This window comes from Lacerta agilis, chromosome 9, assembly GCF_009819535.1.
Source record: "Lacerta agilis isolate rLacAgi1 chromosome 9, rLacAgi1.pri, whole genome shotgun sequence".
In the NCBI taxonomy this organism is placed as follows: domain Eukaryota; kingdom Metazoa; phylum Chordata; class Lepidosauria; order Squamata; family Lacertidae; genus Lacerta; species Lacerta agilis.
In genome coordinates this window covers 31,563,455-31,590,319 of record NC_046320.1, presented here as the reverse complement: position 1 = coordinate 31,590,319, position 26,865 = coordinate 31,563,455, and the positions used below count along the sequence as shown (strand labels likewise).

Below are 26,865 nucleotides of genomic sequence, written 5' to 3'. Positions count from 1 at the left end.
AGCTAGACCAGTTTATAGGTGTAATTCAGAGGCACAATTCTATTTCTCTTCCAGCCCATCAGTGATTTCCTCCCTGCTCATTCATGTGCTGCTCTCATATGGTAATGTGTTCTAATATCTGAATAAAGAGCTCTGCAGAGGAAAGGCAGGTGTAGTGTGCCAGCTTTGTACTGCCTATGTAGGACACAGACTATGTACGAAAATGAAAATCTCAATTTACACTAGCCTTGCAAACCTCTCATATTCATACGGTGCTCCCAGTAATCTCTTTCTTTTACTTAGTCACAAAGCACAACCAAGGAGCAGCAATATGCACTCCTTTTAAGTTAATAAGAAAAAAAGAAATGTGGAATTTACGATTTCGCCTTTGAAGCCAACCTAGGATTTGAACCAAACTTCTTTAGATAACATATTTCCTTAGATATGGGACATTAATCCCTAAAACAGGCATTTTTTTGAAACCTCTCCTCCTTGTTCTTTAATTGAATATGTACGTTCTATGAAACCAACTCCCCCACCCCATATAATCTGACAGTCAGTGAGAAGGAAAGCATACCCTTTTAAACATTATTTTTGGCAGCTGTTATAGAACAGACCGTAAAATATAATCTTGAATTGTCATTCATTTAGCCTGTATGCCTGAACTGGGAAAGGTGTAAGGCCACATGAAGAATAACATTCCGTTTTTATTTGAAAACTAAAAATGTGTCACTCACTAAAACTGTAGGTTGATTTTTAGTGTGGCCTCTATACTCATCGCTTACAAAAATGCATCACCGAAAAGAGAACGGAGGAGGACTTGCATATGCTAATGCATATGTGCAGATGCAAATTGAGAAGTAATGACTCTAATTTCAACAGCTTACCAAAGTGGGGAACACTGTGACCTTGTAACTTGCTCAGGTTGCTGTCCAGGTGCTGGCCTTTGACAGACAAATTCAGGGTGTCCCTTGCTCTCACCTTTTGTGGTTCTTTAAACTGGACTTGGACCAGACAGGTAGAGGACTGTCCTCTGTAAAGTAGTCCACATATCCACATTTTATGATTTTGAGATGTTTCTTTGGGAGGGGTTTGAATGCGTGTTTAGTAAAAATGTTCCTGGATCAGAAGGCATTGGAACCTTGGCGAAGCTGACTTCTGTTGCTTCAGTAGCCTCTCCCCTCTGAACAAGCCACTGGTTTTCATTTGTAATTTTTGAATCCTTGTCAGAATTCAGTGAATCCATTTAATTATTTGAGCGTTTGTTGCCAGGGCATATTACAACTGTAATTTGTAGTGTTCACAGGGCATAACCAATTGAACTATGAGGGGGTATTCATTTCATGTATTTCTGTGCAACATGGGATTTTTATTTAGGAATGTAAATACGGCTTGATAAGAAAGGCGATATGAAGGGACTTAGTGAGATGATGGGATAGTTATAAAATACATTAGATAATGACAAGAGCACAGATATCATGACACTGTATAGGTCCAAGGAAATTCCCCCCCAAAGAGAGAAAGGGATAGGCCCCAGAATGAACAAAGGGGAACTGAGCTTTTGGGACTATACTGTACAACCACCCCCCCCCCAAAAAAATGGGAAATTTTGATAGCAAGACTAGTTCTACTTTATAAGAAAATAAAACAAATGAAGGCCAGTTAATTGTTAGAGGCAAAAGCTCACAAGGTGAGTAGAAATAGGGCAGGTAGATCTTCGAGTTTGAAAGCTTTGGTACCATGACAGAAAAGGCCTGTGTCAGTATTACCCCCACCCTTAGATGGTGAGGGAACACAAACCAGAACTCAGTGTTTGGTTGGTTTTATATGATGCCACAATGGTTCTGTACATTTCTGATAATGATGAACAGATGTGATGGAAGAGGAATAAAGTGCTTAATGCAGGAAGCAGACAATTAAAAAAGCAGGGGGGTGGGATTTCAGAGGGAATAAGAAGAGGCAGGTGAGAAGTTCAGTAAACCTGAAGATGGATGTGACATGACATGCAAATACATAAACAGCAGCTGACTTTTAGGCTCCAGGTTCCCTGAGCAACAGGTATGGGAGAAGGTAAACTAGGAATTCCTGTGCAATGTGGCTTCCTGACCGTAGGGATGGAGACGCAGGGGTAAGGAAGTTCTTGAGTCTGTGGGATTGATGAGGCACAACTGAAAACCAAAAATCCTTTGGGATCAGAAAGCTGGGGAGCGGAGGGGTGCCACTTTAATATTTCACTTAGTCATAGAGAAATGTTATTTGTGGCCTTTTATGTTTCTAAGTTGGTTCTATCTCTTTCAATTACCTTTGACCTGAACGTTGTTAGTTTGTTACTGAATTCAGCTGTTTGGTAAATAATGACTTGGGGTTGCTATTATTGTTATTATTATTATTTGGTTGTGGGTGGTTGTGTTGCACAACCTTCAAATCTTATAATTTGTCTTCTGCTGGTTATGTCTTCTGTATTGCTTGAGAAAACAGTAATAAAGTGTATGGAAACATGCTACTAGTAAAAAAATGTATAATACCAATCAGATATTCACATATATAATTTTCCAACCCTTCAAAATGTTTCCTTCAGAATCTTTTTTGGGCAGCAACCATGTTACTTACAAAGAAGTTCAACATACACTGCTCTGCACCCATACATTATCTGGTCATGGCATACACAGAAGTTTACACTTCTGTGGTCTTTGCCTTCTGGTCCTGTTTTCCACCCACACAGTCTCCGGAGATGAGTCACACAGATTAGCTCTCTGCTTCTGTTCTGTGCTAAAGTATAATCGACAAAATTCTGTTCAGAAGGGGCTGAACTTTGATGGATTTTTCTTCTCTAGCAATAAAATGTATCTTATTGATCTTGTTATATCTTCTAAATGTCTCTTTAAAATCAGGTGGGGTGGGGAACCTTTGACCTGAGTGCCTTCTTAGCACTTGCACATACAGCTGCCTTTGCTGATGTCCCCCTTTCAGGTGAGGGCAGGAGAGTTTTTATAGCCAAAGAAGGAGACGAGGAAGATGAGATGAGAATGCACACTGAATGTGCACCAAGTACAGCAGCTTCCACCTTCCCTTCTCCTTGCTCTGCTGAGCAAGGAGGAGCAGCTGCATCTGCTTCTGCACCCAGAGAAAGCAGTTTTGCCAATTCCTACCCATGCCAGTCCCCCCCAATCCAGAATTCCCCTGCAGTGTAAGGACAACAGAATTTCTTTCCTGGGGGGTGGGGGTGGGGTATGGCTTCCAGCAAAGAATGGCATAGGCTAAGCAGTAAGTCAAGAAAGATGGGGTGAAGGGAAAGGGGGAGCTTTGTGTTAGTGGCATTTTGAAGGTCTTGGCCCCAAGAAGCTGAGAAAGCTGAGAGGTACTCAAGCAAGATCAATTTCACCTAGCGATTGGAGCTTTATCAGCCAAATCTTTGGCTACAGGCCACTAGTTCTTAAGTCAACACACATCCTTCACAATTATGCTCCAGCCATGATGATGTTTGCTTTTGCTCTGACTACTTTTTTTGCACGCTTAGCAACTCTGGGTGGGGAATGTCATTTCATTTTTGCTCTTGTTAATTAGGAAGTAGGCTACCAATTGTAAGAAAGATGTCATGATAGCTGACATGTACATTCCTGGCATTTCTTTCTTCTTTTTAAAGGCAGGAGGTCCAAGACTTCTCATTATCTTAAACTTGCCTTTTCTGACCCAGAATCCCTGCTTCCTAAACCAAGCATTATGGGTTGGAAGTGGGTTAAAGTTACTTAGCACTGGGTGGGGAAATACACTGAGTTGCGCTTTCCTGCTTTACTTCAATAGATGTTTCCATCCTGAGTCCTAGCATCAGCATGCTAAAAGGGTTTTGGAGTTGGACACTAAGCCTCCACAGCAGAGAGATTTTTACAGTGTTTTGTTTCTGGTCTTCATGTTGGCTTCCCATGTTGTCTGCTTCCTAGCTATCCATTCTTAACAGCTGCTATTTTGGGAACTGTTCATTGGAAGCCAGTGTTTCACATTTCCTGAGGCTTTCTAGCACCCATCTTTCAAGCATCATAGCAGCCTACATAAAAGTTGTGAATGTTAACTGAAGCCATCATGACGCAGCTGCAACTGAAGTGAAGAGAAAAAGGCAAGAACGTGACAACAGTCTGATGTTTAGAAGAGGGAGGGAAGGAGGGAGTGGCTTTTTGGGTGTTGGCTTAACTTTTTACTGTGTTCTCCTGCAGATGGTTTGATTCCATCTATATATGGAAGACTGAATTAACAGTTGCAAATATCCTTTAGCATTTTAAAAGAGAAGTTGGGGGAGTGGCAGTGGGTATGTTGTGAGGGGAAAGATGACAAAGTTGAAAATGCACTTACTAAAATGCTCGAAAGCTAGAAACTTGCTTAAGAGCAAGTGTTCCTTGCTCCATAATACATGTTTCCTGTTCCAGACTTGCACATGCCACATTGAGGTATAGCTGATCAGAAGTCCCCTGCAGAACAGAGACACCCAACTTTTGGGGACCAGTGGGAACATTTAGAATATTGAGAAAGGGTTATGGGTGCCAATAACAAAATGGCTGCCAAGGGATGTGGCATAACACAAAATGGCTGCCTCATCTAAAAGAGCAGAAGAGACAGGACCACAGAATGGTGCAGGTATATAGGCATCCCCCATCAGCAGGAAAAAGGTGCCTACATCAGCCACTAATGCACTCGCCCTTCATACCTCTGTTCAGAACAGAAGGAGGGGAGGGTGTCCACTTCTGGCATCCAGGGACAGGTCAGCATAAGTATGTGTCCAGTGCAGAGAGAAATTGAACAGGAAGAGCAAACAGCCTCATGGCATGCTGCTTTGGGGTCACTGCTGTGTTGTCTATGTGTGTGTGTGTACACACACACACACACACACACACACACACACACTATTCTCTTAAGAAATTTCCTCAACTTTCTTGCAGGCAGTGTTAAATAGTGCAGCTTTTAATCTTTTCTCTCTTTCTCACTCACTGTGATCATCAAATTGCATTTCATCCCCCTAACATATTTATCTTCACCTGTTTATTTTGGCAAGACTGCATAAGGGGATAAAGTGATGCATCAGTGTTAATCTGCTGTGTTCTTCCTGTGTTTGTTTTTCCTTGAATCAATCAAACAAAAAGTCACATGTTACGTTATGGAAGTCTTCTGTGAGCACCGTGTTTATCCATAAAGGGCAATGGCTAAAGCTAATGAGCATTAAGTATTAGTCATTCTTACCTTTGATAATGGGCATATAATATTATTAAAAGAAAACATCACACCCTATTGAACAAGGGAGGGCAGCTCATATTTAGCCTGTTTATACAACGTTGTCTTCTTACTATAGTTCTGATACTAATCATATGCTTCTGGTGGTGTTCATTGCTGTTGGAACTACACCCACTACAGTATTCATTCAAGATAGTTTTAAATGCTGCTCCGGGTTGCTAAAAGAGGCTTAGCGAAGGCCTGAAGGTGTTCTGGCGGGGAGTAGGTTGAAGAAGCTGGGCAGCATCTTCAGCCACACATGGGACCTGCTATGTTCAGGGGTTATTCCTGAAGCCAAGAAACCCATCTGGTTCGATGTTTACTTTGCTTTTCCTCCACTGAGGGAGCCTCTCTATCGGGAACTTTGTCCACAATATGACAAGATCCAAGATGTGGTCCCCCCCCCCATCCTGTGCAAAGAGGACGAGATTAGAGCAAAATTTTATAAATCATATGGAAATGGTCCAAGAGCCTTTGAACTGTCCAGATTAAACTTCAAATCCACCTGCCAAAGGTTTGTTGAGAAATACATTGAACTGCAGAAACACGGAGAAATAGATGACAACAAACTGTTTGAAGAAACAGGGAAAGCAGTCTTGGCCGAGGGACTTCTCTTACGCAGAAAGGTGACAGAGAATGTAGCCCAGCAGGCTTCTCCAGAAGCCAGAACCAGGGACCCGATGTTAGAGATGTGACTCCAGAGTATGCTGCAGGAGATGCAGGATTGCAAGCAGGAGCAAATACGACGAACCTGAACTATTTTAAGGGGAAATATTTGGATAGAGAAAGGAGAAATGAAACCAAGTTATGAAAGTAATGCCACTATCATATTTTTCCTCTACACTGAGCTTATGTTTGTTCACCTAGTTCCTGATTGTTTCTGGGCCCCTGCAGTCTTACTAGTGCCAAAGTGACATTTTCACTGTGGGCCTCCCCAGACATCCTTTTATTGTTCATTCATGATGATTTGTGCTCATGGTGGTATTGGGGTGGTTGTATGCAATCCTGCTTTCAATACGTGGCACCTGCAAATGTTTTGGGGCAGACATTTCCAGTAAGTGTGTTTCCTGTAACTTTCTCAAATTTTCTAACTTTCTTGGACCTGCTTTTTTTGCACTAAGGCACAAGGGTGCCCCTCCAGGTGGCAATAATGTGCTAACAGTAGAGTGATGTGTGGATGGTCCATTATAAATCCACCACTAATACACTATTTTTGTGTCAATAACATGTTGCAGAATACATCTGCAACAAGCAAGAGGCTCCAGTACTTTGGCCACCTCATGAGAAGGGAAGACTCCCTGGAAAAGACCCTGATGTTGGGAAAGATGGAGGGCACAAGGAGAAGGGGACGACAGAGGATGAGATGGTTGGACAGTGTTCTCGAAGCATGAGTTTGGCCAAACTGCGAGAGGCAGTGAAGGATAGGCGTGCCTGGCATGCTCTGGTCCATGGGGTCACGAAGAGTCGGACACGACTGAACGACTGAACAACAACAACAACAACAACATAAAGTGTTGAATGCATTTCTTATTGGGAGCAGCTGCACTGTCATCTGCTATGTGCTGCTGGAATTTCAATTTCCCATTTATTCATATAGTAAACAAAGAATGAAATGGAATTGTCAAACCGAATCCTATTGACTTGATGGCAGTTGGCAGAAATAAAACGACACATCTTCTGCAGTCTGCAAAAGATATTTTAAAAATGTCAAATATACCTCACAATGCCTCACAATGAACTATCTTACACAGATTACAAATAGCATAATTATTATCATAGCATACATATATGATATGCTAGCTGGTCAGAGAACTATATTTGCTCATAATGCACAAAACAAACAGAGGAATCTACTCAGCCCATTGCTGTATATGAATAAAGCAGCTGTAACCAACCTGGTGTCCTACTGACGTATTGAAATGCAACTCCCATCAGCCCAGTCAGCATAGGCGATGGTCAGGGCTGAGGAAAGTTGTAGTCCAGCAACATCAAAAGGGCACTAGATTGGGAAGGCTGTAATATCTAAGTCAGGCATAGGAGGACACCTTGAACAACAATGAAAGTCACTTCCCCAGGATGACAGGGGCAGGAACAAAGATGCTGCTTTCTCTCCTGGAAGAGCACTTCTACTTTCAGATTGGTTTGTTTGCTGCATTTTTGGAGATAACAAGTTCCATCTTCAGCTCTCATTGAGCCAAGTCTTGTGATACAAAAGGAGAAGAGCTAAAGAACAGCAGTGAATATATAACCTCTCCCTAAACCATGTGATAGTGGATGAGAAGGCTAGGCTTGTTGCAGAGGAGTTATGCCATTCTTTACACCCCCTTAAAAAGGAAATGAACTAATGGCTAAGTCGGAGAAGTGAAATGCATAGTTTCAAAGAATTAAATGGTCCTCAAAGGAAAGTTCCAAAAGTAACTCAACCATATTGGGGAGGAGGGGTTATGTCACTGAATTGCATAAGAGACCCAGTCAGTATATGTGACAATGGTGTGAATCCATTCCATGCTGTGTGTTCACTGTTAGTATGCTTTCTGTTCCAGTTACAGGTGGGTAGCCGTGTTGGTCTGCCATAGTCGAAACAAAATAGAAAATTCTTTCCAGTAGCACCTTAGAGACCAACTGAGTTTGTTCTTGGTATGAGCTTTCGTGTGCATGCACACTTCTTCAGATACATATATACATATATGCTTTCTGTATCAGGGAAAAGTATGAAATTATGTGCTTTAAATGCATGGGAAATGCAATATCCTCACAATGGAAGGAAAGACATGTGCACTGTGTTCAAAATCCTCTGAAGCTTGGTATAAGCCATCTGGTATGAAATTTGTCCCACTTACTGGCCAAGAAATTGCAAGAAGGAAAACGATAACTGTTCATGGCCCGTTATTTGGGAGAAAGCATTAACACTAGCTTTGATCGCCGCTCCAACAGACTGAGTGAGTTCTGGCATGAGTAGCTTTCCACAAAAACACTTAAATACTTCAGAGCCCCTGCAGCATCATTAACAAGCCTGCTCGAGTAACAGCCAGCAAGTAAAGGAAAGTGAACAAAAGAGCCAAATAATTCTTAGGTCAAGGAAGATCTAATGGGGCAGGGAAGACCACTGTGAAAACTCACAGTGTTCCAAAAAAGTGCAATGGCAACATTCAGCCAAGAACCTCGGTGACCTTGACATTGAAGCCTAACACTCTCTGTCTCCCTAGTTTGGCCATAAAATTTGTTGATATCAGGTCTGGAAGCCTTCAAGCTGAGCTCATCATGTTCATCACACGGTTATCTCCTTTTCCCCAACCCCAATGGAAAGTTCACAGCTTTTAAGGAGCAGTTTGGTAGAGGAGTAGAGAAAACGACTCTATTTGAATTCAAGACTGCTCCGTGGTTGCAGTAACTTGTGCATCAGACAATAGTGCGAATTAGACAGCTTTCCGGTCAAACAAATACATCTTATATGGCTTACAGTAGTTGATGGTTCCCAGATGAAGAACTCAACACTTTGTAGCACTTATCTGACAAAGGACATGAACAAGATGTTCAAGTGTTAGGGAAGCAAGGCCTATGGTCTATTGTCTCAATGGAAGAGGTCTAGGACTGTGACTTTTTTGCTGTGTAGATTCTTGCAGCCCAGCTTCATTCTTTTGTTCCTGCTGTTTTTGTCCTTGGAATAGTTCCTTCCAGGATAGTACAAAGGTTTTGAGGAATGAATTCCAAAAAGCTCTCACACCCACCTTCTGCTGCCATTAAAGTAAATACTGATGTAATGCTCCAGTTAACATTAGTGGAAATAGCTCTGGAATTGTCCTGAATGCTTCTGGAAATTGTTGCATGGAATGCTAATATATAACCAGGTACATAGTTGATTAAACCTAATTTAACCCAGCAGATGTCGCTGAGACCACATTAGACTTAAGGAGAAGCTGTTCTGTCTCACTTGATTGTGAACTAAGCTGTGTACAAGCTGCATGACTTCTCCTCCTACACATTCAGTATTAAAACTGCACAAATCACAGATTTCCTGTATGGCAGATAATACTTTAAAAACCTGTTCCCCAGATGCCTTGAAAACAGACTGAGCTTTACTTTTCCCATAATTGTCATTTTCCTGTGAGCAGAATGATCAATTTCTTTATTGCAAAATTGTCTTTTAAAGTGATTTCTGGATAATTTCACTGTAATTGAAGGCAAAAACATGACAGAATTCTGACTTCAAATACATTTAGATTATTTAATTTCCAGTTTCTTACGGTGTTTATATTTCAAAAAATGTATGGCTGCAAAAATTGTGTACATGTTTTAATATTTAAAGCTGACAGGCAAATAGATATAATCAGAAACACCAAGCTTAGTAACACACAAGTCACACTGGATTTTCCCTAATGTTTAGTAGAGAATGGAAATAAAATTAGAAAGTACAATTTTATTCTAAGTTTTGGACAAAATGCTGCTCACAAAGACGTCTAAGCCTCAAATTTTACTCTGTAGTCTGTGAGGTTCTATTTACATAAAATTGTTAGAAAAACTGTTCAGGATTTGTTTCTGATATTGAGATAAGAAGTAAACTTGTATCTTCCTCCATGCCCTGTATTTTTTGGACTTTCTATGAGTCTATTTATAATTTTAAACAATTAAAAGATCCAGGAATCTTATAGAAGGTTCTCATGCTTCTTCCTTTACAAACATGCTTTCTATGTAGCCGTAATATAAGGCCCGAGCTTTCAAAAGCAGATTCTAACCTTTGGTTGTATCAAAAACAAATGTAGATCAAAGAGCATTTTTCCAAGTAATTTGTCACTCTACTCTAGCCTTCTCCAACCAGATGATGTTGGACTCCCAATTCCAGTCAGTCCCAAACAGCATAGCACAATGAACTGGGAAGATCAGAATTGTGGACCAAAACATCTGGAGGGAACCAGGTTGGGGAAGGCCACTCTTCTCTACTATGAGGTTGCTAGTGTTATGGGGAGCCCACAAGCTCCAAATCAGAGATATGTTGCTAGCAGCCTTCTGTTGCCTCTAAGGTGAGGTGAGGTCAATTCCCATGGCTATGAGATAGCACTAGGCTCACACCAGGACTTATCAGATACGAAGTAGTTGCTATTATTGCAGACACATATAGCTGACAGATTAATAGAACTTCCCAACATTAATTTATGGAGATTATGATCTTGTATCACCAAAATTATATTTTAGGGCACTTGTCAGATGGGATTCCTGCATTGGAGGAGGTTGGATTTGGGTTCCTTCTGTTATCCTATTATTCTTTTTTCCCTTGTTCCAAATGTCAACTAACTTACTATTTATTATTCTGGTACTTAGAAAACTGCATTTCTTAATAGACTGAATGAAGGGGAAAGGCATTTGCAATGGGCAAAACAAAACATTAGATGCTATTGTGGTTTGAGGGGATTAGAGACAGATTGAAAAGCATTTTTTGTAATCTCAACATAAAGCTCCTTTTTTGGACAAAAGTGAAGCCTTGTTTACTAAAACTGTGACCACATAAATGGAACACAAACATTTTTCAATTACTTAGTTATCTTTATTAGTTAATTATTTAGCTATTTTAAAATGGGAGGCTGTATGCAGGTACCAGCCCTTAGAAACCTTGGTGTTAAGCAGTATATATATTGTTGAGATAAATATTAAGATGCTTCCAGTGAAAACCTTCTGATTAATCATTTCACTAAGAGCTAATTAATCAGCTCACTAAGAGGTACACCATCTCTGTAATGCATGTTTGATTGTCACCAGGGAGCAATGCAATCTCTATGGTGCCCGGGAAGGCCCAACTCACCTCACGTTTCCACTGGAAAGCAAGAGCTTTTAGCAGGAACACTTGCTCTATCCAATGGAAAATCCCCCAGAGCCACCAGAAATACCTCAGAATCCATCAGCTTCTGATGGCGGACCATCCAGCTTGTTCCCCCAATCCTGCAGACAGGAGTAGTTGATGCTAGATTAAACTTCACCAGAAAGTGGACCATAACAATGGGATAATATCTACCCTGTCTACTTCCAGACCACTCCCCTCCTCACAAATGCGCAAAGATCAAATCAAGGGTATGTCCTGCTCTGTGTGTCAGGTGAGTGACCATCTGAGACAGTCCCATGGTCACCAGACTATGAAATCCCAAGTCATGGATGTTGAAGTCACTCAGAGAGGCTGTTGGGCAGCAGGGTGGATGGTACACCAACAGCATTCCTAGTCTGCCTCTTTGTCCCAGCACCAGATGCAGCCCCCCAAGTCCTGTTCCAAGGATGAGAGGGTTCCTGGCAGTGGAGAAAGAACTTCATTGGCCCACCGCAGTTCCCCCACCTTGTCCCTGCAGTCTGGCTCGGTACCTTACCAAATACCCAGGCAGGCAGAACTGTGTTACGCCTGGCCCATCTTGCTCCCCCACCTAGGTTTTAATAATAAGTGCCTGGTCATACCATGTTTGTTTAAATATAACTCATATTATGGTTTTCTCATATGCCTAATGTATTTTGACTCTTGGTCTGAATTAATGTTTAGAATGATACTTTCTGGTGCAATCTTGAAGCGTATTTTAATATTGAAAATGGTTGTTATCCAACTCTTTTGCCCTTTAGACAAAACAGCTTATATGAATCAGAGACTATATTATGATTTTGTTGCCAGACATTAAAAGAAAAGTCACATTACCAGATGCTCAGATTGTATTTCTCAGCACCAGCATTGCAGCTGTAGATGTTGAAGAGACCCATTATAGGGTTTTAATAGCTCTACTTGCTGCTCCAGCAAAGTAATGGAACAATATTGTTAATATTGACAATTTGTTTATGTATATGTATAATGTATATAAATTAGTGTACACTTATATATTCAAAGACTGTGGATTGGTTCCGCTGGATTGGTGGCACAGAGCCCCAGCCCTGGTGCCACCTCACCCTTCTCCCTCCCAGTAAATGCCAGATATGCCTCTGGAAAGCTAGCATTGCATATCCCACCCCACCAGGTGAGTCATTTTGAAGTATAGTCATACCTTGGATCTTGAACGCCTTGGTACTCAGACGTTTTGGCTCATGAACGCCGCAAACCCGGAAGTGAGTGTTCCAGTTTGTGAACGTTCTTTGGAACCCAAACGTCCGATGGGGCTTCCGTGACTTCCGATTGGCTGCAGGAGGTTCCTGCAGCCAATGAGAAGCTGTACTTTGGTTTCTGAATGTTTTGAAAGTTGAATGGACTTCCAGAACAGATTCTGTTCGACTTCTAAGGTACGACTGTATAGCATACATGCCAGTTTTACAGAGTTCACTGGAAATTCTGTTACTGTAGACAAAGGCAAGCGCTTTCCCAAATAACTGCATTTTTTAAAATAAGAAGTCTGAATTGGAATCTTAGAAAATCAAATACAACAACAACAATAATCCAGAATGCAAGACATGCTTGCATTATTATTTCAATTGGACATCACTCCTTGTTACACTGTACAGGACTTTAGCCCGTAAGTGTGATCTGATACATGTTGGCTTGGATCCTAGGTTGTCATGATCTGGTATGCATTAACTTGAGTCCTGACTTTCCTTACATGAATACAAGAAGGGGAGCCTTAGATGTAGGTGGGAGATGATGGAAATCACCCCCTGAATTGAGAAGCAAACTAGGATCTGGGTGATTTTATTACTGTATATGATTGTATGATCTCTCTCTGCGTGTGATCTGATGCGTACATTATTCATTTTGATTATTGTTATGTGTATATGCCCAACACCACATTTTCCTTTGTGTTTTAGGGGAGCCAGAATTCAAATACGTTGGCAACATGCATGGAAATGAAGCCGTGGGAAGGGAGCTCCTCATCTTCTTAGCTCAGTACCTCTGCAACGAATATCAGAAAGGCAATGAGACTATCATCAACTTGATTCACAGCACACGTATCCATATCATGCCATCGCTGAATCCAGATGGCTTTGAGAAGGCAGCTTCACAGGTATGCAAGCAGTAGCCACATAAGCAAATATTTGCATTAATAGAATTTGTCGAATGCATTTACCAGTGGTATTATTGCTCAGTGCAGCAGGTTTGAAATGAGGAGTTTACAATGGTAGCTAAAATCATCATTTATATTTATATTACGTCCTTGTGGATGACATACAGGATGGAGTGATGGCCACCAACATGGCCTCAGCTCAGTATACCTGAAGGAGTGTCTCCACCCCCATCGTTCAGCCTGGACACTGAGGTCCAGCTTTAAGGGCCTTCTGGCAGTTCCCTCACTGCGAGAAGCCAAGTTACAGGGAACCAGGCAGATGGCTTTCTCGGTAGTGACGCCTGCCCTGTGGAATGCCCTCCCATCAGATGTCAAGGAAATAAACAACTTTTAGAAGCCATCTGAAGGCAGCTCTGTTTAGGGAAGTTTTTAATATTTTGTTGGAAGCCGCCCAGAGTGGCTGGGGAAACCCAGCCAGATTGGCAGGGTATAAATTATTATTATTATTATTATTATTAAGGATTGGACCAGGGGTCAGCAAACTTTTTCAGGGCTGGTCCACCGTCCCTCAGACCATGTGGTGGGCCGAACTATTTTTTTTTGGGGGGGGGGGAGGAAATGAACGAATTCCTATGCCCCCAAAATAACCCAGAGATGCATTTTAAATAAAAGCACACATTCTACTCATGTAAAAACACGCTGATTCCTGGACCATCCACGTTCCGGATTGAGAAGGTGATTGGGCCGCATCTGGCCCCCAGGCCTTAGTTTGGGGACCCCTGGATTAGACAAATCCATGTAGGATGAGGCTGTCCATTGCTACTAGCCACATAGGCTATGTTCTAGCTCCATTGCCTGTGGCAATATGGTGTGGTTAAGGTTCCCAATCATAAGTACAGATCCAGAACAGCATGTACAGTTGTACATATGCAAAGTCATTTTTGTACATTCCTCCCAGTGTTCAGAAATTGCAGGCCAGTGTTTAATAAAATCTCTAAGTGGCTTAGCTTACATAATGTGTGTCATCCATGCCTGGTGTTATCTCACTCCCTCTCACTGGCATCCTACATGTAATAGTATCCATGGAGCATTTTGCAGATTTCACCTAGCTTCTTTCAGTTTCAGATACATTGTACATGCAATTAGAGCTATCCTAAAGTTACTTGCTGATAAGTGAGTCATGGTTGCCTTGAAACACCAATAAATTATAGATTAGGGCTGTTCAGTGTGGGAGCACCCTCTGGTGGCTCCATGTCACATTTTCTCATGAACACCTTGCATTTAAACACAAATTGGCCCAAAGGAAAGCTTTTCTTTTTTCATATTTGTCCTGCATTTCTTATTCCAAGAACCAGCATTGCTACTAATACTTTGATCAATACATAGTAGATGTGTGCATTTATCTCACATTGAATTATTATTTCTAAATTTCAAGGACTCCTAATTTTATACAGCTGTGAGGAAGTGGATATTAGAATGTCTACTCGGTTTTTTAACCCATGTAATTTTCAATATCTACTATGTATTTTGGAAATTTGTTTGCTCACTGTACATTTGGAAACCTTAAAATATCATAACCAAATTTTGTATGATGGTTCCTGAGATTGAGTAGCAGGTCTCTCTCTCTCTCTCTCTCTCTCTCTCTCTCTCTCTCTCTCTCTCTCTCTCTCTCTCTGGATACAGTTAGCCTTTTGACTGGAGATGACTGGTGGAACTTTTCAAAACTGCACTGATTTTAATCACTATTTTCAAATGATTTTTTAAAAAGAATTTTTTAAAAAAGAATTCCTAAGCAGTGTCAGGTATGAGGCTGCTAGTTAGCTATATTTTTGGGTTAGTTTTGGGTTAATTCACAGTACATTTGTGAATTAGTGCTCACAGGCTAAGCACCACAGAACTTGTGTATCAACTCAAATACAATTCTGTCAATGGAGATAATGAGTGTCAGTCATCAAGTGAAGAATATGCATGTGTTAAATCAGCCACGAGAATCGGTATGCTTCTGAGGACTAGATGCAGATACTGGCGAATGTTTCCAGAATGCCATGCTTTTGAATTTTTCTGAGAATCTTTCAAGTCACCACTAGACAACACAGTGATGAGCTAAATGGGCCATTTCTCATGGAAACTATTAAATGATACTATTAAATGATAGCATCAGTGCTATTTTCTAATAATCCCTCTTGATTACTTCTTCTTTTTAGCCTGGTGAACTCAAAGACTGGTTTGTTGGCCGAAGTAATGCCCAGGGAATAGACCTAAACCGAAATTTCCCTGACCTGGATAGAATAGTTTATGTCCATGAGAAAGAAGGTGGTCCAAATAATCACTTACTGAAAAGCCTGAAGAAAGCTGTGGATCAGAACCCAAAGGTAAATAATTGTAGTTTACCATCAACGTTATAGACTGTCACCTGTTCCTCTTCAGAGAGTTCTATATGCCATTTCAATCAGGGGACTCAGCTACATTAATCAAAATACAGTGATTTGAATGCGTTATAAATATGCAACACCAGATGGAGCCAGATAGAGCAAAACCTTTCTATAATGATTTAATTTCTGAAATATTTATAGCGGTTTCTTTCTTGTGTGTAGATCCACCCAGGCATTTAAAAAAGAATCAATCCAGGGGTGTCTGAAAATTTAATAAATAAATAAATAAAGCAGAATTGGGACAGAAAGTTGTATTGATTCAACCATTTCAGCACATGATAAATCTTTCTAGATTTCCATAGCATGTTTCTTTCAGATGACTAGTTTTACTCTACAGAGCAAATACCATTTTTTGTCTTTTGGTACTCCTTTTTTCTATGTAGTTGCAGATGGATGTGGACAGATGGCCAGAACCTATGTATAATATGGTCGAGAGCAAGGTGAAAACCAAAGGGTGTGCAAAATCCAGAGGAGTATTTTTTTTAGGTTTCATCTTGAGGTCTTCTCTGGACCAGGAATGCTGAAGGCAAGCAGACAGGATCAGAACTAGGAATTCAAGATAAGATGGACAAGGGCTTCAGGACAGGACATGCTAGTGTTTTTAAGAGCATGATGCTAGAACATTTTTTTAAAGAGCATCCTTTTTCCTTGCTAGAGTAGAACAGAAGGGCATACTTGACCTCAAATGTATTCTCAGCACTTACTTATTTGTTCATTTGTTTTAGTATTTACACAGGCCATTTTCCCATTGGAAGGCCCTCAAAGTGGCTTACGGTACAAACAAATACAACAAAAGTCCAATGATCGCAATAATCAAACATTAAAAACAGAGAATACAAAGAACAGTAAAGTTAGGCAACAAAGAATATCAAAGAGGCCATAACAAAGCATAAAATTCCTTAAGGCTAAGGGTCTGACAAAAGAAAAGTCTAGGCCACCCGATGACATGCTTCTAGAGTGGCATCTTTTCTCCCCTCCAAATTCAACCTGCTGCTGCTTAGACATTCCCCGGAGATCCAAATCTCTCCTGAATATTCAGTTGGACCCAAGGCCAGAAATGAGTTAAGGCAGCAGGGGACCTCTGTGGGCTTCTTTACATACACATATTGTATGACTCTGAGGCCTAAATCCAACAGAGAGTTAAGATGGCTGAAGCCCATTAATGTTAAGATGGCTGAAGCCCATTACACTCAACTTGTGTAATGCACATATTAGTAAACTTGTGTACATAAATCAACACCTTTTATTGGTACATCCCGAAGATATAATGTAATTCTAATTCAATTGTCAGAAGTCATGGCATTTCACAGGACTCTAAATAAAGCATATGTGATAGCACTTATTACACAGTATTAACCTATTTACTGGCTTTGAAATGCTGGTGAATAATACATGTTTCTTCTTCAATAGCTTGCGCCTGAAACAAAAAGTGTAATTCATTGGATTATGGATATTCCCTTTGTGCTGTCTGCCAACCTCCATGGTGGGGACCTTGTAGCAAACTACCCTTATGATGAGACTCGAACTGGTATGTACAATACACTTGAATGTGAAATCTATTCATTTCAAAGGCATGTGAAATGTGCCATCATTTTGGAGCTGTAGAAAGTTCAGTTTCCATAATTCTGTGGCAGTATGTAATGTCTTCAGAAAATTAAAGTATTTCTGCATGCCACTGGCAGCTGATAGAATTACTGATCGCTGCTACAGTATAAGAGAGTAAGGTTTAGAACATGGGTAGGCAAACTAAGGCCTGGGGGCCAGATCCGGCCTAATCGCTTTCTAGATCCGGCCCGCAAACGGTCCAGGAATCAGCGTGTTTTTACATGAGTAGAATGTGTGCTTTTATTTAAAATGCATCTCTGGGTTATTTGTGAGGCATAGGAATTCATTCGTTTTTTTCCTTCAAAATATGGTCCGCCGTGCCCCCCCCCAAGGTCTGAGGGACAGTGGACCGGCCCCCTGCTGAAAAAGTTTGCTGACCCCTGGTTTAGAATTACTGTAGACACCAGAAGTCAGTAGTGGGAGAAAGGTGGCCTCATTCAGCACCCTGCAAGGGCATGGTTGCTTACTAAAATGAGCCAGTTTCAAACTATGGTTTATGAAACTGGCTTGTTTCAACATTAACCACAGGTGAGAATTTAGTCATAATGCTAAACTATGGTTAATTTTTATCTTGTCCACACTGGGGGAAAGGGGCGGGGGAAGTGCACAAGCGAGAGGCTCATGCAAAAAAACCATAGTTTATCATTATGGCCAAATCAGGTCTTCTGATAGTTACCCTTTAAACTTTCTGTTACCACAGGCATTGTTTCAGAAAACCTAGCTTTGTTTTCTAGATCTATAATTAATAGGGAGCTGCAGCCAATGCTTGTTCTCTGGTGCAAATGTCTACAGATATATCACATTCACACCCTACATCTTAAGTATACTTTAAAATATCTTATATGTAATCTTTATAAAATGTAAATGTGTAAATGTGTCTCTAAATGTTGGTGGCTAAATGACATGTGTGAGATGAATGCACTCTGCTTTTGCCCTGTAACTTGAAACGACATCCACAGTATGAAGACTACATTGTGACCAACTGATCCATGCCATTGTGCATCAATTAAAAATCCTAAAATTAAAATAAAAGTTGTGGAAATAACAATCTTATTTCTTTTTGGTGAGCATCGGGTAGTTGATCTCACAGTATATTATTTTTTAAAGAAATATCTGCAGATTAAAATGCATTGTTCTTGCTCAGATAATTTTAACTGCAACATGGCTGCCTGATTTTTATGTGTAATTTTATGTGTAATTTAAATAAATTTAAATGAATACAAATAAGGCCAGTTTTAGCTACCTTTGTTTTTGTATTCATGATAGATTTATTGTTCTGAGCTCTTTTATTGAACTTGGATTTATTGTTTTAAATGGCTCTGATAATTTTTTAAAAATGGAAAGCAGTCTAAAAATGATTTTAAATTAATAAAGTGCATCCAGCCTTTTTCCTATGAGACTCTCCCCCCCACCCCATAGTAAATACTTTGGGCAAAAGCAACAGACACAGAACAACATAGAAAAAAAAATATGTCTATCTGTTCCTCTACATGTTTTTGGTTTTATTTCCTCAGGTAGTGCACATGAATACAGCTCCTGCCCAGATGATGCTATTTTCCAAAGCTTAGCTCGAAGCTATTCATCCTTTAATCCCGCCATGTCTGATCCAAACAGGCCACCGTGTCGCAAGAATGATGACGACAGCAGTTTCATAGATGGAACAACCAATGGTGGGGCTTGGTACAGTGTTCCAGGAGGTTTGTGTCAATGCGTTACGATACTTCAGACATTCGTTTATTGTAGAGAATAACAGTTGCTAGTGTATACACATACACCAACACACGTGAATGGACAGTGGCTCTCAGCAGCAAATCAACTTCTGCTTCCCTTTATTGTAGCTAAAACTTGCAACTTCTAAAAAATTGCCTTCACTTACACAAGTCTAACTTGGCAAAATGTATTACTGTCCCGTCAACACCTTTGCACATCTCTATAGAGATAAATGAAAGCTCATCTCTCAAATGTGATGAGAAAAGTGGCCCTCTGTTAATAAATGATTTGTACTCACAACAGTCAGTGACAGTCATACGGACTGTTGCCTGACTTACTATTTCTTGTATCTACTACAAAAGTATCCTGATATGGTAGAGGCTAACCACCAAGTAATTTGGAGGGATAATCCCTGCTACGCAAAAAGCTTAATATGTGACCAGACAGAGGATGTAAGAGGCAGATATAGAATACAGTGGAGGAGAGGGGGGAAACAGCTATGCATATACCGTAAAACTCGGAAGCTTTTTTTGTTCAATTGTACAGGATGATAAGGTACAAAGAAGGACAGGCTTCATGTGTCTTGAAAATAGTTAAGCAGAACGACAAATTTCAAGAAGAGCAGCTTTTCTCAGCACTGCTTGCAGCTGTTGAATAAACTATTGAAGACATAGAAGTACCTGGTCACCTTGCATGTATAGATAAATATGAGTAAAATAGTCAATTTTCCCTAAGACACATAATAGCCAGACATTGGAGGGTTTTCCTCTGCATTTAAGCACCCCTGAGCATTGCTAGTCTGTATTCCTAAAAGAGCTCCCAAAGTGCAGGATTAAGGGACTCTAATCTGATTCTCCTGCACAGAAATAGCACCAGCAAGAAGATTACCTTGTCCTGCAGCCAGACTGCGTTTTCAGTGCTGATGGATATATTCCTGTACATTAGCTGCTTAAGGCCCATTGATGTCAATAGGAGCAAAGTAACTTTACAGGCTGCAGGACTGCAGCCTTCGCTTTTAAGGTGTTGGCAGCCTAGTTTGCAACTCTTGCAGCTGTTACTCATTTTAATTAAATTATTATTGTTGGGCACATGATGAACATTCATGGCATAGGTTTTACTATAGCAAATTTAGGCTTTGTATAGCAAATATAAAGGGGAACAAGATTTCCTGCATGCAATGCTGTGACATGTTATGAAATTAGCAGACTTTTGTAATGTAGGGCTGACTTAAAAATGTGGAGTTGTAGTCAACTAAGTCCCACAGAGTAGTCTCAGTAAAAGTAATGCCTCTAAGTTAGTCATATCCATCAATGGGTCTACTCTAAGTAGGACTAATCTAGAATACCACCCTCAATGTCTAAGGCTGGAATCCTAACCCTGCTTACCTGGGAGTATGCCCCACTGAATACAATAAGACTTAATTCTGAGTAGGCATGGTTAGGATTTCACTGTCACTTGCATTGAACATTCATCTTAACATTTATGCAAAATGTATTTGCAGTGAATTGCATCAATATCACATTTTTCTTAAGCTTTATTTTTTTTAATGGAGCACTGTTGATTTGTTTATTTATTTGATTGATTGATTGATTTACCCAGAGGTTTCAGGGCAGTTCACAGAAAAGATCAACGTAAAAACCACAATATATATAATCAAAATAAAAACAACAACCCAATAACAGTGTTTAACAGTCTTTATTGTGAAAATAACCTTCTGGTACACTGCCTAGAGTTTGCTGGAGATATCAATCTTCAAGTGTCACAGAGTATTTAGTTGCCATGTTTAAAATATTTGGTATATATGAAAAACAAAATGTAGCCAAAATCTGGAGACTTGAATGCACCGTTGTCAGGTTGGACACCACTGACAATCTTTTCAAGGAAGCCTAAACTCAGGCGTACTTTCCTTTGTCTCCTGTTCTCAACCCTGAGGATAAGACAGAACCTACATTCAGGTCTACACCTCACCATTCAGGTGATCAGTGCTGACTGTGGTGAGCTCTATGTAGGGCATTCCTACTATGTTGGCATTAGAACATTCTGTATATTTAGTTCTTGATCCAGAAGGAGATGCATGTACAGAAGCCTGCTCCCTCCTATATATATATTCATTCACTCACTCACTCACTCACTCACTCATCCATCACCCCACTCCTTCCTTCCTTTTTTATTGGTGAGCATATGTCTTTGATTGGTTCATAATGTCTTAAACATGTGCAGCTGGTGATGTGTACTGTCGACACACATTTTAAAATTGGCTCCAACATTTTTAAGTCTCCTCCACATCATTAGCACTGGTACATTGCCTTTGGTTTTTCTTTTTGGTGAATTGCAGAATTAGGAAGAAACCCGTTTCAAATTATTTCTTGAGGCTTCATTGGCTGTGCCACTATCTGTCATTTGCATGTTTTATTGTACACATAATAACATGTTTCCTTGCTCATCTGGAATTAATTGAAGTATACCTGGAAACTGTTTTTTTGGCTTCCGAAAATGGAACTTTTCGAGCCAAATGTATCCCAGTGGAATATACGCACCAGATGCAATATTAGGCTTCATACAATCATTACACAGAGCTGTGACTGCCAGGATATTCATTGCACAAAGTTAGCAATTTCTGCGCATTATGTATCTGACTTGAGTTCAAGAATCACATATTGAGTGAATTGTTAGCTGCCCAGGGAGTTTTATATACTGAAGGGCAGCGTGAATACTTCAAGTAAATAAGAAATAAACGTTAGCCCTGATTCTCCTACATTATACATCTGCTTATAACTGGGTCGCCTTTAGGTAATTTACATTAATTTGAGAGGGCAACAATTTTGACTCCATGGAGAAAACCATTCTTAAAATTGGAAAAAAACAGCCCTGAAATATATGTGTGAGACTTTTAAAAACAGATTGTAGGGCTGGAGACCTGCTTTGGAGATTACACAGAGACATCTTTAAAGTCCTGTTTTCATTGCATAGAACTCAGTGCTTGTCCAAATGTCAACCTGTCTGTATGCTTATAATGCAGGCATGCAGGACTTCAACTACCTCAGCAGCAATTGTTTTGAAATCACTGTGGAGCTTAGCTGTGAAAAATTCCCTCCAGAGGAAACACTGAAGAGTTACTGGGAGGACAACAAGAATTCACTTATCAATTATATTGAGCAGGTAAAAGAAGTAGGAAGGACAAGTCATGGCATGAGTGGGGCAGGAATCAACCCCAGATCAATTATATCCAATTGTTCATCAATAGTTAAACAGCCTTCTGCTTAGTTGCACTTCATATATGCTCAGACTGGGGATTTAATCACATATTGATCTATGTTCAAACCACTTCAAAACATGATTATGAATCTGACCACACGAGGCTACCTTTTTACATGAAAGCTTAACCACAGTAGAATGGCAAGGAAAGATTACCATGTGGTAATGGTTTTCTCTCAGAAACAATTGCATAAATTCTCTCCCCGCTTGGGGATTTGAGAAGAGAATGTGTTCTTGCACTGAAATGTCAGTCCTGTTTACAAAAGATTTATTAAAAGTTGGTAACTTTTAGCCGAGAGCACTAGTTTTCTGAATCACCAGCACTGTATTACAGGTCAAACAAAAGGCCCATTCAGGCTTTCTAATCCATCACACAACTGCAATAGCAAGAGAGGGGATGAGTGTACACACTCTTCCATGAATTGGAGGCAGACATCTGAATTGGGGAGTCTGCTCTACTCATGTACCCTCCCCATGCAGTGAGAGTTCTTGGGAGATCAGGACTCCAAATTGTATGGGAGTCTACACGAGTTCAAAAGTCTACCTATTTCAGTAGCTATTCCTCTGCCTTGTGGAGGGAAGTGGGGTGAAGCTAGAGTTTTGGCTTTGTTGCATGAGGAATCTGAATGCCTGACTGAGTCTAATGCACCAGATCCCTGAGAATATCTGCTATTGTTTCTAAAAAGTGCCTAATGGTTGTCACTTGTACTGTTCCCTGGTATGGTCATCTCACTGTGGTGGGAAAAGTATACAGGGTGGCATCTGACCAAGTCAGAGTAGTCTCATTTAAATTAATTGGCTTAGGGTCTACTCTGCATACTACTTAGTTGCAGTCTATAAAGACTAACAACACAGTAAGGTAAAAAGGTAAAGGACCCCTGGATGGTTAAGTCCAGTCAAAGGCTACTATGGGATGTGGTGCTCATCTCGCTTTCAGGCCAAGGGAGCCAGTGTTTGTCCACAGACAGCTTTCCAGGTCATGTGGTCAGCATGACTAAACCGCTTCTGGCACAATGGAACACCATGACGGAAGCCAGAGCGCATGGAAACGCCGTTTACTTTTCTGCCGCAGTGGTACCTATTTATCTACTTGCACTGGTGTGCTTTTGAACTGCTAGGTTGGCAGAAGCTGGGACAGAGAAATGGGAGCTCACCTGGTCATGGGGTTTCGAACTGCCAACCTTCTGATCGGCGAGCCCAAGAGGCTCAGTGGCTTAGACCACAGCTCCACCCGCAACACAGTGCCATGCATATGCACTCAGAAGCAAACCTTGTTGCCCTGTGAGGTTTACTCACCAAGAGTATCTGCATAGGAATTGCAATTTAAATGTCATATTGTTCTTGCAACAGGGTATTCTTATTCGCTGTAACTATGAGAAATAATAGATTGTAAAACTGCAAAGGGTGATCACTTCCCAGTATGGCCATCATAATCACATATTACAGGATTTGATTAGAGATCAATCAAAACACTGTACTCAGCACCCAGAAATCTTCTGTTTCGTAAATGGTTTCTCCAAGGGGCGGAAAAAATCCATATAGAAGAATTACTGGTTTGTTATGCTTTGTCGTTTAATCCCAAACTAGAGGAAATTCTGTAACTGGTACTATGATTCACTCAGTGTAGTTTAGTAGTAAAACTAGAGACAAATAAAAGCACATTTAAAACTAGTTTTTCTAAGGAGGAAATGCCCAGTTTGCCAAATAAAATATTCCCAAGGACTGACTCCTTCAGTCATGCCTATTTAATTCTTTGTAAAATGTATACAGAGGGCATTGCAGGCTTTCACCCTTCGCTACAAGATAACTTTGTTAACTGTTAGGCACTTACTATTTCACATATGAATCATCTGCAAAGATTCTGCAAACTAGAACGGCCTTATGTAGACAATATGTTTTTATTTTGTTTTGCTGCTGCGAAGTTACCTTCTGTGTTTCTGGAGTTTATGAACTTCCAGCTAGTGGAGAAGGTGTCCCAACATAAGACGTGTCATGTCTGGACTCAGCGTCCTGCACTCTTTTGCTTAGAAGCCCCTGGTTAAAAGCCCAGGCATTAATGCACCAAATGGCTTTAGTCAAGCCACTGGCTGCATCCAGATAACCATATCTCAGCTTATTTGAGTAAGCCAAAGTATGAATGGCTCTTTTGCTCACACATACAGCCACTTCACTCAGACATCTCTATTTAACCATAGTTAACTGATTTGTTGAAACCATGAAACAAGGATCAACCACTTTGGAACAAGCCAGGGTATCAACCTGCAGTTTTGAAGGGCTGTCTCTGACTGAATGCACCATATTTAACACGAGGGCAATATTGCCCTACCTCACAGGGCTCAAAAGATTCTTTAACAGATGTAACAGAGAGCACATAAGAAAATACAGACTATTGATAACAAAGAAATATTAATTTTTTCAGATCCATCGTGGGGTTAAAGGATTTGTTAGAGATCTTCAGGGCAATCCTATTGCTAATGCCACCATTTCTGTAGAGGGATTGAACCATGATATTACTTCAGGTAAGTTATGTCATTTGTGATACATTTAAACAGGTGATGACAGGAGCTTATATAACGGGTGCATGTCAAGAATAGAATCACATTCTCTCTCCCCACCACTCCCAATTCCACATATACTATCAGTCAAACTCAGAACAGCTCCCACAGCTCCTGCCTCTTTCAAGTCGTTGAGGCACCTGAGCTCCAATTCCGGCGCCAACAGGATGTTCGTCAGAACCCCGCCTTTTGCTTCCTTGATTGACGCCTTTCGCTAACCCTTGTTAACCTACAAGCACAGGGACATTCTGTCTGTCGTCCTACCTCTTCCTCTGACAAATCACCCACCCACCCCAGTGTTATTGTTAGAGACCGCTTATCAGCGACTTGGCCTCTCTTCAGCCTCCTTTCACTTTCATGAGAGTTTATCTCTTCTTCTCCTGCTGAGGAGAAAAGGGGGGTTGCTGGTGACCGGTTTCAAACTGCTGAGAAGGAAGCAAAACTACTTCCTCCTCCTCTGACTCTCTGTTCCCCTCATCGTCGCTCTGGGGAGCCCTTTCCCTGACATGCAGTAAAGAAACCCAAGTAGACCCTCCATATCTGAACGTTCCCCCTGCTGGTTCTAAAATATTTCTGGAAGTGGTAACATACTGCTTTTTCCACAGCTAAGGATGGTGATTACTGGAGATTGCTTGTACCTGGAAACTATAAAGTGACTGGCTCTGCACCAGGTTATCTAGCAATAACTAAAAAAGTGGCTGTTCCCTTCAGTCCTGCCGTTAGGGTAAGTACCGCCTGGTTGGCATAGCCTTGTATTGCATGCCAGTGACTTCGTATTGGTTAGATGTATATTATGCAATAATATGATGCCCACAAGGTGACCTCATAGGCTCTCTGTGTAATATTCAAGGCCTTTTAACATTCCTGGTGTGGGAGCATAGAAGGTGAACATTTGATTTGTTATTATTTATTCAATTTATATCCCATCATTCCTCTTAAATCGGAGAAAGCATCTTTATGTTTCTTCAGAAGTAAGACCCACTGTGTTCAGGGAAGCTTGCTTTAAAGTTAACAGGCATAAGACTGCAGCCCCTACCATGAAAGCCATTTCATGGATTTCTGAGGTCCTAAATTTCAGGATGTTACTTCAATTAAAAGTCCAATGTGCATAAAAAATCTTGTTTTTTATTTTATTATTTTTCTCACGCCTAGGTTGATTTTGACCTGGAATCTCTGTCTGAAAGAAAAGAAGAAGAAAAGGAAGAGTTAATGGAATGGTGGAAGATGATGTCAGAAACTTTAAATTTTTAAAGCAGAAGCTCTGAATTTACAGCTTTTAATCTATTACGTGTTGACTTAGTATACTGTACTGTGGAAAGTCCCTATATTTTAGATTTTGTGTAGCTCACAATATTTAACTTGAGTTTTTTGAGTATTTTTTTTAAAAAACCAGTAATCTGCTCTACATAAAAACAAATTACTAGATACTTTCATGCCATTATTTGCAATCCTACATATTCAACATGGGGGAAGAATATCTGAATGAATGTCCCATCTACCTAACTTGAATACAAATCCTGACTGTGTAGGGTAAGCACAATGATGATAATAATACTAAACACACTATAGTAATTAGCAGTCACTTGCACTTCTGCTGCTGATATGTGGCAGTGCAGGTGAGCAGATGATGTTTTCTAATGTCTCATGAAATAATGGCACTGCAAATGTATGCAGTAAAAACTTGGTGTTGTAAGTAATGCTTTACTACAATTAAAGTTTGTTTATGTCTCTGTGGAAGAGCCATGTAAAATAAGTATAATGACTTGGGTTTCATCTACTCACATGGAAATAACTTTCACCATTCTTATTTAAAAGCAAAGAGGAATAGTACAACTTTTCCCTTACTCTGTCCAATAATGTTCCCAAGTAACTTGGTAATCAGATTAAAATTTCTGGATGGATAAAGAATAACCCTATAGTGACTGCATGTTGTTTTCTCTGCTTGCAGTGTATTCTGCTATCCCGTTTGTCAGCAGTTGTTTGTGCATTAAGTAGACATGAGTTTCATGAAATGGTGTCCATATAATTTGCACAAAGAGCAAAATATTAACCCAAAAGCTGCCTGACCCACTGGGCTGGAAATTCAATACATGCCGTGTGCTCCTAAAAGCCTAACCCCAA

General features: G+C 40.4%; 1 protein-coding gene across 1 annotated transcript in view; it reads left to right on the top strand.

Moving 5' to 3' along the window:
* The window catches only part of CPE (carboxypeptidase E), a 55,088-nt gene extending 28,433 nt beyond the window's left edge, over positions 1–26,655 (top strand). The window contains exons 2-9 of the mRNA XM_033159975.1: positions 12,991–13,187; positions 15,392–15,559; positions 17,030–17,147; positions 18,739–18,921; positions 21,954–22,093; positions 24,609–24,708; positions 25,350–25,468; positions 25,897–26,655. Coding sequence (XP_033015866.1) covers positions 12,991–13,187; positions 15,392–15,559; positions 17,030–17,147; positions 18,739–18,921; positions 21,954–22,093; positions 24,609–24,708; positions 25,350–25,468; positions 25,897–25,995 — 1,124 coding nt within the window. The 3' untranslated portion in view covers positions 25,996–26,655. The remainder of the gene's footprint in view (positions 1–12,990; positions 13,188–15,391; positions 15,560–17,029; positions 17,148–18,738; positions 18,922–21,953; positions 22,094–24,608; positions 24,709–25,349; positions 25,469–25,896) is intronic.
* The last annotated feature ends 210 nt before the right edge of the window (positions 26,656–26,865 follow it).